The following is a 13,051-nucleotide window of genomic DNA, read 5'->3' on the forward strand; positions in this document are numbered from 1 at the left end:
TTGGCAACAGAAGGCAGCTTCTGAGGATTGATACGTCTATGTCTTCTTGTAAGCCTATAGAATGTGGTGTCCCTCAGAGTTCATTGGCCCTATTTTGTTTCTGGTGTTTATCAACGACATTGCAAATCTAGACATTAGCGGTAAAATCTGCCTCTTTGCGGACGATACTAGTTTCACTTGGAGCCGCCCAGATGTTACGGCACTATATGATACTATATCCAGTGACTTACGCACAATTAAATCTTGGTGCGATTCTAATCTCCTATGCCTCAACCTTTCAAAAACTAAAGTTTTGTCATATAAAAGTACTATACAACCTTTTGTACTTAATAACTTAACTTTTGTACTTTTGTTCAAAATACTGTCTATTCCTTCCTTATTCATTTGTGTGTGTGTGTGTTTGTGAATCGCCTGTGTTGTACAATGTCCATGTATGTTTTATTTGTAATTTTAATGACGTAAATTTTTTTGAATTGATTTGTATTGTATGAAATTTTTCTATTATTTGTATATTTGTTTTTGTGCTTTTTTGGCTTTTTGTACAATAAAGCATTGTTTATTTCGTCCCATTGCTGCCAAAAGTCACTAACTCACATTTTATTACTTCCGAGAAAAATTCGTCTAAAGATGAATTGCATTGCATTAAGATGTTATAGTTAGTAACTATTCAGTATTAAAATAAAACATAAATAGCCAGAAATCGTAGTTAATGACTTTTGTAATCGATTCTCCACTTTAAAACATAGTTAGTGATTGAATTTGGTTGTTCGGAAAAATGTTAGTTAGTGACTTTTGGCAGCAATAGGACGATTTATACAATTCATTTTTATTTATAGTTTAAGGAAAAAAAAACGCTTTAACGAAGATTGCTTTTCCAAGTGGATATATCAGTCGAGAGTCAAATCTCTTAAACAATAAGCCAACAAAAGCAAACTTTTACCCCACATACCAACATAAAAAAGGTACAATAATCTTAAAAAAGGCGATTTTACAAAGATAGCTTTTATGAATAAATGCGTATATTTTGTGAGCGTTTAAGGAAATGGGAAGATATTATAGTTTCCAATGTTATGTGTTGTGTACAGATAAGGCAGGACTTACACGATAAGAATATAATAAATAATAACTTAATAGCAAACTATTCTATTTAAATATCAGCGGTAAGCTTTTGCTATTTATTGTGTGGGATAACGCGCCTTTGCAATACCCTTTGGGTGGCGTGTAATAAATACCAGTAGAGTAAAGCAACCCTAACCCTAATAGGTTTAAACAGCCTAACCCTAATAGGTTTAAACGATATATAAATCATGCAAAACTTAAGAATATTTTATCTAGTACATCATGGAATACCATATATGAATGCCAAAATGTGGATAAATGTTTAGAGATCTTTTATAAAAATGTTGGTTCTGCAATCGAAAATTGTTCTACTACACTAAAATTAAAACGTTCAATGATTCAGCGCATTCCATGGATAACAAAAGCACTTATAACTTCCATAAATAAAAAAGATATTCTCTATAAAAGATGCAAAAAACAAACTGATAATAATCACCTTCTTTAAGAATACAAAAATTATAGAAATATTCTGAATAAACTAATAAAAGAAACAAAAATAAATTACTACAAAGATCTAATACATAAAAATATAAATTGCTCAAAATCACTATGGTCAGCGCTGAATAAAATAGAAAATAAACAAAAAAGTTTAGAGATTAAATCAGTAAAGAATGAATCTGATCAGTTATTCGTAAACAAAATAGAAATGGCGGAATATTTCAATAAATTCTTTACACAAGTCGGCAAAAAATTAGCATCTAAAATAAAACCACCAGATAGTAAAGTGCCTAATAGGACAATAAATTGCACGATGAAGTTTTCTTCAACGACAAGAAATGAAGTACTCCAAATAATGAAGGAACTAAAAACAAACAAAGCGCCAGGCATCGATGAAATTCAAGCAGAGTTCTTGAGAGAATACAGAGACCAGTTATGTGATCCATTGGTGCATATTTTTAATTTATCGATTAAACCAGGCATTTATCCTCAGGCACTAAAAATGGCAAAAGTAAAACCTGTCTTTAAATCGGGAGACAGGGAGCAGGTTAGTAACTATCGCCCAATCTCCATACTTTCATCTATTTCAAAGGTTCACGAAAAAATACTAAAAGCACGCATTGTTTCTTATTTTGACAAGACATGGGGTAATCAGTGAAAAGCAGTACGGCTTCCGGGAGGGGAGATCTACGCAGGACGCACTGGCTTGTCTAAGTAAACGCATATATGAGGCACTGGATAATAGTAAACGAGCCATGTGCGTCTGTGTGGATCTTGCCAAAGCCTTTGACACCGTTGACCACAGCAAAATGCTTGACACATTATACTGCTTAGGATTTAATGGAAGTTCTTATGAACTTATGAAAAGCTACTTACATTGCGTGGAGTTGGATGGGCACCTGAGCAGTTTTCGGACAGTGACGTGCGGAGTTCCCCAGGGCACAGTTCTGGGTCCTCTGCTGTTCACCGCCTACGTGAATAGTATCTTTGATGTTGAGGTGAGTGGAGAGGTGCGCGCCTTCGCAGATGATATGAGCGTGACGTATGTGGGAGAAAACTGGGTAGACATCAAAAATAAATCTGAGATAGATTTTAAAAAGTTTTGTAACTTTTTTGCCCAAAAAAAGTTAACTGTTAATTGGGTGAAAACAGTTTTTATCCCTTCCTCTACTATGCCTACTTTCAACAAACTATCAATAGACGACGAAAATATCAACGTCGTTTTTACTACAAAATATTTGGGAGTCATTTTGGATTCTCATTTAAAATGGGACAAACATATTTGCCACATTAACAAAAAGCTACAAAGTTTAGTTTTTAAATTCAAAGTTTATAGAAAACTCCTAAATCAAACGAAATTAAAATCATTATGCTTAGCTCTCGCAGTCTTAAAGAGTCATTTGGGAATTTTGGAAAAAACTTAGAAATGGATAATAAAGATAATTTTGAATAAACCTTTTGTTTATCCAAGCACTTTATTGTACAGGGAAAGCCAAATTTTGGACACTAGACAATTGTTTTATAAGCGTTATCATGTTAGTTAGTTATATATTTGCGTTTTTAGATCTCTGTTCTTTCTTTCAACAGGATTGAATTCTGGGTGGTAGACAGGTGTTAAACATTGTTTAAATCCTAAACAGTGGGCTAATTGTTGCATAATAGAGCCTACAAATTGTACTCCATTGTCACTAATAATTCTCCTGGGCACTCCATATCTAAGAATTATTTCATCGGTCAGGCAGTGTGCACATGCCTCAGCTGTAGCAGTTTTTAATGGGAACAATTCAGTCCATCTACTTGCGGTGTCATCAACAATAAAGATCCAACGATATCCATCAGGAGTTTCTGGCAGAGGACCAAAAATGTCTATGGAAATAACTTCAAATCTTTGTGCTTGTATCAGAGTTTGTAATAGACCAGCAGGTTTTAAGTTGGTTGGTTTATACCTTTTGCATTCGATACATTGTCCAACATAATCGGTTATGTTTCTTCTCATTCCCATCCAATAGTATCTTCGTGCAATGCGTTGGTAAGTACGTTCAATACCATAGTGTCCTGCGGTTTCCAAATCATGGTATTCCAGTAAGATATGAGGAATTTGGCTAGAGGGTATTACTTGTTGCGGTTCTTCCTCGTCAATATCTGGATTATAACGAAATAGAATTCCGTTTGACATTATATATCCACGTTCAGCCCATTTCTTGAAGTCAGTACTAGTGGCGGAGGATTCTAGGTCAGTAATGATTTTACGAAGCTCTGGATCTTCTAGTTGTTCAGCTCTAACTCACTAGCGGGTTTACTAGGCATATCAACACTAATCATGTTGATGGAATCAGGTGACTCGTCAAGAACAGGTCTGGACAGGGTGTCGGCAATTACATTCTTCTTTCCAGTTATGTAATCTAAATGTAAATCGAACGCTTGTAAGCTCAAAGCCCAACGAGCAAGTCGTCCGGTTGGGGTCTTCAAAGACATAAGCCATCGTAGTGGTTGGTGATCGCTCTGAACAAGAATTGTGGCTCCTTCTACATATCCGCGAAATTTCTGGATTGCCCAAACAATAGCAAGAGCTTCTCGTTCTGTAGTGGTGTAGTTCTGTTCAGCTGTTGTTAACAATCTTGATGCGTATTCAACAGGTCGTTCGTCTGCGCCCTCCCCCTGGAGTAAACATGCTCCCAGAGCATAGCTACTGGCATCAGTGCGTAGTATATATGGTAACTTCGTATCTGCTTGACGTAGGATTGGGGCTGAACTTAGCAACACTTTTAGCTGATCAAATGCTTCTTGTTGTGGTAGTTTCCAATTCCAAGTTGCATTCTTTTTCGTAAGCATCGACAACGGTTTGGATACTTCAGCAAAATTGTGGATAAATCTCCTGAACCAAGAGCAAGTTTGCAGGAAACTGAGCAACTGCTTAACGTTTTTGGGCGGCGTCATCTTCATTATCGCTTCAACTTTTGAGTCGTCGGGTTGTACACCTTCGGGAGAAATAATATGTCCAAGGTATCGAACAGATTTACAGCAAAAGAAACATTTCTTCCTATTCAATTTCAGTTTAAAGGTGTTAAGTCTTTTAAATACTTTCTGAAGATCAGCTAGATGCTCTTCAAAACTGGAGGAAAAGACGATTAAGTCATCTAGGTAGGCCAATAGGAGAACTTCAGGTATTCCAAATTTGAAACGGTTCATCAACTTTTGAAACGTTGAAGGCGCTGTGGAAATTCCAAAGGGCATTCTGATATATCTGTACGTACCAAAAGGGGTAATAAAAGCTGTCTTATCTCGATCTGAGGCTTTGACATTAACTTGGTGATAACCGCTTTTTAGATCTAGGGTAGTCATGTAATTTGTTTTCTTAGCTTCATGAAGCAGATCATCGATTCTTGGCAACGGATATTTGCACGATCTCGTTACGGCGTTTAACTTTCTGTAGTCTACAGTTAAGCGTATTCCATCATCTTTCTTAGTTACTAAAACAACTGGAGCGGCGTAAGGTGAGTCACATTCTTCTATCGTACCATTTTCGAGCAATTTGTCAAGTTCGTTCTTGAGTTGTATCTTCTTCGGTTCTGACATTCGGTATGGAGGAACTGCGATGGGATTGTCATCTGTCAAAACGATGCAATGTTCTGCGTAAGGAGTTGGTTCGTTACTACTCTCGAAGACTGTATGATTTTCTTGTAAGAGACTATTTAAGTTCTTTCTTTCTTCTGGTTGCAAAGAACTACCTTCTTCGTCTCGTAGAATTATCTGAGAAAAGGTTACAGTGTTGACTGAGACTAGCGAAACAGACTCCTCTGCGGTAAAGTTGTAACATTCATGTGGATTTTCACCAAAGAAGTATGTCTTGTTTGGAATATCAAGGATAACGTTAGCCTTGTGAATGAAGTCTACACCTAGTAATGTACGACTGTTTTGATGTTCTGGGACAGCTAACATCTCTATAGGAACACTTCTACCATGAAATATGATTTCAATGTCAAAAATATGGGCGGTAACTTTTCTTCTAATACCATCAGCAAGTGTCATTTCAAGGTCGTTCTTGATAATGTATGGTATATTGTCTTTTAATAGTAGCTGAGCTAATGCAGATCCGGCAACACTGGATTTTGCACCTGTATCTAAGTAAGCATATCCATTATGCTGATGTATACTTATGGGAACCAATGGCCTAGTCGATGATGATTCGTGGTTGATTGTGTTACAGAGGAATTCGGTACTCACCACAGAATGGTCATCTTCATTCTTCTTCGGAGAACATTTTGGACAGTTGCTTCTGATGTAACCTGGATTTCCGCATCCATAGCACGCAATACCATCATTCTTCTTGGGCTCTTTTTGAAATACAGCTACGTTACTTGAAGCAGTTGGTTGTGGTACAGAATTTCTTGCATCTGCTGACTGAGTTTTCTTTAGCTTGCGACAGTCGTCTTTTACATGGCGAAAATTACGACAATACAGACATCTTGGACGTTTATCTTTGTCTGCGTGGACGTTTGTCTCTTCATTTCGTGAGTCGGTGCGTTCAAACGTTTCTTCAACTAGTTTAGCTTGGGATAGAAGTTCGTTGAAGTTGTTGATTTTGTTGCGAGAAAGTTTTTCACGTATTCTTCGATGTAGGAGTCCATATACCATGTCTAATTGAGTTTCTTCTGTTAGCGTATTATTTGGAAGTTGTGCTAGCGTAGAACGGGCTTTACAAACGAAAATTTCAGTAGGTGTACTTTCATCTTGTTCATTTGCAAATAATTCACGATACACACGATAGGCAGGTTTTTGCGGGCCAAACGTAAGCTTCAAAAGATCAATTGTTTCTCTTCAGGTACTTATGGTAACTTTTACACCTTGATACCATTCGGCAGCGAAACCATCTAGTAACATCGGAAGTCCTTTCAATGCATTTTCATCTGATACTTGCGCACAGTCTTTATATATCGATACGGAGTCAATAAATGCTTGAACACTGGAGATTTTTGCACCATCAAATCTCGACAAATAACCAGTAAAATTTCCATTTTGAGCTGAAGCAACTTGAGTAGGATTTTGATTACCTACGGAAAGTCTGGCTAAAAGTTGTTGAAACTGTTCATCACTCATTGTTATTAACGTCATGTTTTCGTTATTTTGAGGGTAGTTCTGACGGGAACGTAAATTATATCTGTTTGTGTCCGTGGTTGCACAGAATTCGATGGGTATTTATAAATACTGTTGATTTTCTTGAACCGTGAGCACACTGATGTAAAAGAAAGTCTTATTTAAGTGTTTTGTTAGTCCTTAATCAGTTAAACCATTCGCGAATTGAAATTTCGTGGTGAACTGGGAGCAAAACAAATTTCTATCCAATCCAAGGATTTTCTTCCAAAACGATTACGTCAAGAATGATTTGGATACGTGGTATCGCTGCTGACTTTTTTGGGCGTATGACGTCACAACTAACGATTCGGCGGGATTAACCTCTTCTTGAGCAATAATTTTCAAAGAATTGATTAATAAAAGCTTTTGGACTTACAGTTTCTTGTTTCAGGAAAGGATTGCTAAAGATCCGGTATTGCTTTACGACTGGCTTATTCGGGGCGAATCACTATGACTGCAAGACTTCGGTTTTTTGGAACAATTCTACGATTTTTCACCTTTTATGATCCACGATTGGGCGCCAATTTGTGACGGGGTTCCGTTACATTTATTTTGTGGGGTGTCGAACCATAAATTTTGTGACAAAACTCGAAGAATTTAACAAACACTTTTATTAATAAACTTTACGTGACAATACTTTCACACTTCTTAAGATACTAATCATATGTTATTCTTCTTCCTACTGTCCCTCGCTCTCTTGATAATGGACTCGTCCGATCGGTCCGGTCCAAGAGGGGCGCTATATAATAGTTCTGTGTTACAACAAGTTAAACCAAGAAAACAGACATAACATACAAGCGATGCTATTCATTTATTGCACCACGAGTATTCAATCATCTACCAGAAAATCTAAAGATTGTTGACACTTTACGGCAATTCAAGGCTGGGCTTAACCAATGGCTGTAAAGCACACCCAAATCAGAGATTCATTTGCTCATAGACTATAAGAACAACTAAAATGTGACATATGTAGATTTTGTTTTTGTTTCTGTTTTTATTTGTTTTAGTTTAGTCATAGTCTAGGAAATTCATTAATTATTAGGTTATTTTACTTATTTATTATTTTTTTTTTGATGCTACGGATTAAATTAGGATAGCAAACAAAGGTCAAATACACGAGTCAAAATTATTCGTGCAGGGACGGATAAACCCACGAGCAAGGAAACTTTTGTGGGGAAATGTTTGTTTCTGTACGATTATTTTGTCCTTAATGTTTAAAGCATTTGTAAACGATTGTTATACAGAAATAAACTTATTATTATTATTATATATATTATTATAATCATTAAAACCTTACCGTGTCCTTTTCTCGGGACAAAGAATTCACGAAACCATTGGAAAAAAATATCCAATGTAACATACGCCGACTTTTCACCTATGATAACTTTACCACCGGGTGGCAAACCATCCTCGAATTCTATTTTTTTTATTCTTTCCCTTGAAAATACAACAAGGTGGTAGGAAACAAAAAATGTTATAACAGAAATGGTTTCCCCCTTTTCAGCACTCGTAATACAATTTACTATCTTTGCACCTTTATTTGTCACGACTTTTCCGGGATTATTGTTCAACTGCAATCCAGTTTTTATCGAGGTTAAAGATTTTCTGTGGAACATTTAACAAATTATTTTCTCTTAAAATGTCTCCTAGTAATTCAAAATATTTAACACATTCTTCTTGTGTCATTCCTTTAGCTCTGGCGATGGACAGTCCTTGAGCTTTACGTACTGCCTTATAAATGTCTCGTCATAAATGACAAAAACCAGTCTTACCTGCTTTTTTTGCCTCATTATTAAAAGTATGGGGAATGTTTTTTTGAACAGCAAAAGAAAACGCAAGTTTTCTGATATCATGGGCAGAAAGCGCCAAGCCGTGTGATGCCATGTTTTGTGTGTATTTGGATAAACTGGTTTCTTGTTCAGTATTAAGGCAGCTTTTGCGACTTAAAGGAATTTTATTCAGATTTCCTGATTCCTTTCGTCTCATTATGGTTCTAACAGGAATTTTATAAATTCGACTTATCTCCCGAACTGGGCCTCTACCAGCAATGATATCCCCAATGGCATTCTGAAGATCTACTTCTGACCACTGCCTTCTTAGATTTTTTCGGACGTAAGAATGTGGCATTATTGTTATCTAAAGAATAAAAAAAATATTTTATTTAATAGATGCGTTATAAAAATGTTTGGGGTAATATGCCGCACTACCATTTTAGTGGTGCATATTATCCCAGAATACAAAATATATGTTTTAACTCAGAATCGCCAACTCCAGTGTATACCTGGTAAACACTACATACGAAAAATGTTAGGTTAGAGGACTTTACCAGTAATATAATGTTTAAATCGAATTATTAATACCTGGTTCGACAAACTTTTGCGAAATATGTTGTAAATTTTTTTTTGAGATGACCTTACCAGTTTTTTAGCACCAATCGTTTAAGTTTAATCACAACAATCAACCAAGCATGCGCTCAGCGCTATCTTTTTAAACAAAACAGGTGTCCACTGCTGGAATGTTGCCAACTTTCTTGTACGACCTAAAAATAGAGTGCGGCATATTACCCGATGCGGCATATTTCCCCGCTTTACCCCATTTAGGTGAAATTTTGAAATTTCAGTTAAAAAATATAATATCTTAAAAACATGACAATATCGGTAGTAGATTAAAATTAGAGGAACAAATTGCAGAAAAAATCCGGTGGCTCTCAAAATTTAAAAAGGCAATTTTTCTTTAATTTTCAAACTTGAATAACTCGGTTATTTTTGACTTATTTTAAAAACGGTAAAGAGAAAATATGTTTCTTTTATCCAGATCTACCAGCTCTAAAAATATTTGCACTTATTTAAGACTCGCCATGTATAAGAACTACATTTTACATTCGATATGTGAACCATGAGAGAGGTCTCAAAATGCAGTATTTTTTTCATTTGATCTGTATCTCATGAACGAGGCAGGGTACGACAATTTCGATTATGAGATCGTAAGTTTCACGAAAACAAGTGAATGATTGTGAAACAGCAAACTTTTCTCTTTAGCAATAATGGAGATACACGGCAAATAAAGGCGAAATTTGCCCATACACAAAAAATATCGAAAATGTATCTCTTTCAGTATGCATTTTCTCTATTTAAATAAATTTTTGGGAAATCGAAAAAGAGTTGCTCGGTTCTTGCTGTAAAACCAGAGCAAGGCGGCTCCAGCTAACGCCGCCATGTATGTACTGCTATATTGAGAGAACTGATTGCAGGAAACGATCGGTCCTTTAACAATTCATTAAAAATCTCATTTTCGAAAAAAAGTGGAGCTGCCTGGTTATTGCAGCCACCCCTTCAATTGCTTCAGGACTTCATGATGTCACTTCGTAATTTGATTTTTCTGGTTGAGATTAGCATTTTTAACTTCTGTTTAAATTTATTTTTTTAGTTTTTGTCTATGATTTTTTATTAATATTCAACAATTAAGTCGTGTTATTATTTTAGCTGATCAAGAAGATGTGAGGAGCTTTTTCGACAGATCTCCACAACCAGGACCATCCACAGGTGTCGAAGCTGATTTTGATTTCTTTTTAGAAACAAAATCTGCAAAGGGACGTGAAGGCCTCAAGGTAAACTGATATAATTTCGATGTAATCTATTACTTCGTAATCTCAGTTTTCCGCATTTGTAATACAGGATGGCGCCTCTCATACGCCGCGGAAGCTCTAAGGAGAACGGTAGTTTATATCGAAATGAAATTTGGCAGCATAATATGTAGGTTAACTGAAAGCATGTTATAAAAATATATAGAATTATACAGGGTGTCCCCAAAAAAAGTTACACATCAAAGTTGTGTTTTTTCTAATGGAACACCCTATATATTAATTGATTTTCGGATTCTAGGAAAAAAATAAAGGTGAGTTTTATTAAAGTAGCATATAGCTAAAATCTAAGGATTTTGACATATTTCACATTTCGTGAAAATGAAGAGTAAATTCTAAATTTAGATAACAGCTACCTAAATTTTAGTTGACCTTGTATAGCTTGATATTTAATTACAGTAACCATTGTATGTTAAACCAAATTGAAATTTGACCCGAAAAGTTATACAGGGTGAGACAAAATTAATATAGAACATTAGTCACCTTTACAAGCAAGTTACTCCTTTATTATAACTGGAACACCCAGTATTTTATTCCGGTGTTCAATGGGGAATTTATATATCTTTAAAATATTATTAAGGTTGCCTACCCCTCAGACAAAGATTTTCCTAGATATTTTAATTTTTATGCTTTTGCGTCAGTAGATCTTTTTTATTTGAAAAAATCTTGGGTGGCTGTGATATACCTTTTGTTAATTTAACAAAAATAAAGATTGTAGAGTAAAATACTCAACAGTAATAAAAATATACACTTTTAAAACATATTTTAATTATTACAGAATTAGAATAGATATAAACCTATAATTATGTGACAAAAATTAACTAGATGAAATCATATGCTCAAAATGCTTCCTTTCCTGACAACTGCATAAAATGATTGTCTTTTCAAAAGTATCTTTTCATTTTAAAAGGCATTATGTGGAGTTCTACCGCAAAAAGCAGCTACAATAATTTCTCTCATGTTGTCGACAATAGTTCAAATTTTATAAACACTGTCTTTAACATATCCCCATAAAAAACCCAGACCAGATAAAATCAGTAGCATTTAAGTATTGTAACACTGCCTTCACCAACTAATAGAATCATATCAATTCTCTCTGATGTAGGATAAGTTTGCATTTTCGGCAAATTTTTTTTGTTTTTTTTTGTTTTAACTGACACAAAATGATAACTAGTTATTAAGTTGGACTAGGTTGGACTAATTAGACTATGTTGAAGTAACGTCAGACATATTACAGCCACATAGAATTTACCAAATAATAAAGATCTACCCAAAAAAATCCTGTATGGGTATTTCGCCACTGCTGCAAGAAAACCTACAAAATAAAATAATTAATTTTTGTAAACACTTCTGCGTTTAAACCTAAACGGACGCTGCTTGTCAGAAGTTATGTTTACGGTAATACAAATTTGCCTAACAAAGCCAAAAAAATGCTTAACGTTTCGGAAAGTTATCTCTTTCCGTCGTCGGAAGCAAAAAAATACAAAGAATAAAGAAAAAAAAACTATTTAAAATATTTAAATGAACTACTCGAGAACACTTTACTTTTATTTAAACAGATACGTCTACAAGAAAACCGTTGACGTTCTGTTAAAATGACATTTTTAACTTGATATTTAAACTTCAAAATTAACAATTACTACGTGATAACAATTACTTAATAAGTTAAAACCAAAAAGCCCCAAACTTTCTGTATGATTATTTTTAAATTATATTCGCGTCCAGTCCGAATGTATTATCTTGATTTTTCTATACGTAGTACCGTCCCTGCGTGCACAATTTTAAAGCTATAAGCTAAATTCCCTCCCGTTGCTAGTCTAGGTGGCGGCGCCGGCCCTGGCGCGGCGGTCGGTATTCATTCGTCTTTCGTGCATGGTGCAGTGCGGATTGCAGCTCTCCGATTTCTTCGTCGTAGATTGATGAAGCCATTTTGTTTATTCTCTACTCTTTTTGAATATTACTATGTAATACACGATGTTCTACAGCTAGGTAGAACACAAGAAACAATATGTAAGTATTCTATAATATTTATTTTTAGAGAAAAACGAAGTGGACGTAAATAACGGAATATTAGAATTAGATAAAAGAAGAAAACAATAAGAATATCATATATATCGGACTGTTGTACTCTCAGTGAGACAAAGTTCGTACGTGTAAAGAATGTCCTTCTCCTTGTGAGAGGAATTCTCATTTATATAAGGTTCTATATCTCGCAGTCAAGATAATATTATAAATGCCAAAGTGTTGCATCTCCGAGTGAGTCAAATTTCGTACTTTTAGAGGATGCCCATATGAGAGAGATTCCTTTTATAAGCCAATACTGATATCCCACTATCGAGAGATAAATTACAGGTATCACAGGTATAATATTTATTTTCAGGTAATTAAATAATAGAGGGACATAATTGAAGTGGAAGCAAATTAGAGGCAAGGAGGAGACAATGGAAGTAGACAAATGGAGAAAGCAATAAGAATATCGTATATATCGAACTGTTGTGATCTCAGTGAGATAAAGTTTCCTATTTAGAGAATGCCCTTCTCCTTTGTATAAACACGGGCTGTTCTTCTCCCAGTGTTCTTTTCATAGTGAGACAAAGGTTAGTACTTTTAGAGAATCCTCTACTCCGTGTGAGAGGGATTCCTTTTTTTAAGATATTCCAGATCTCGCTATTGAGATAATATTATAATAACCGAAGAGTTGTTGTCTCAATGATACAAAAT

At 35.2% G+C, this 13,051-nt stretch overlaps 1 protein-coding gene across 2 annotated transcripts in view; it reads left to right on the forward strand.

Moving 5' to 3' along the window:
- The window catches only part of LOC115874950, a 153,711-nt gene that overhangs the window by 28,336 nt on the left and 112,324 nt on the right, over positions 1-13,051 (forward strand). For both annotated transcript variants that reach the window (XM_030890259.1, XM_030890258.1), the window contains exon 6: positions 10,173-10,297. In XM_030890259.1, the coding sequence (XP_030746119.1) occupies positions 10,173-10,297 (125 nt within the window). The remainder of the gene's footprint in view (positions 1-10,172; positions 10,298-13,051) is intronic.

The sequence above is a fragment of the Sitophilus oryzae genome, unplaced genomic scaffold (assembly GCF_002938485.1).
Source record: "Sitophilus oryzae breed Bouriz unplaced genomic scaffold, Soryzae_2.0 scaffold_1307_pilon_pilon, whole genome shotgun sequence".
Lineage (NCBI taxonomy): Eukaryota > Metazoa > Arthropoda > Insecta > Coleoptera > Curculionidae > Sitophilus > Sitophilus oryzae.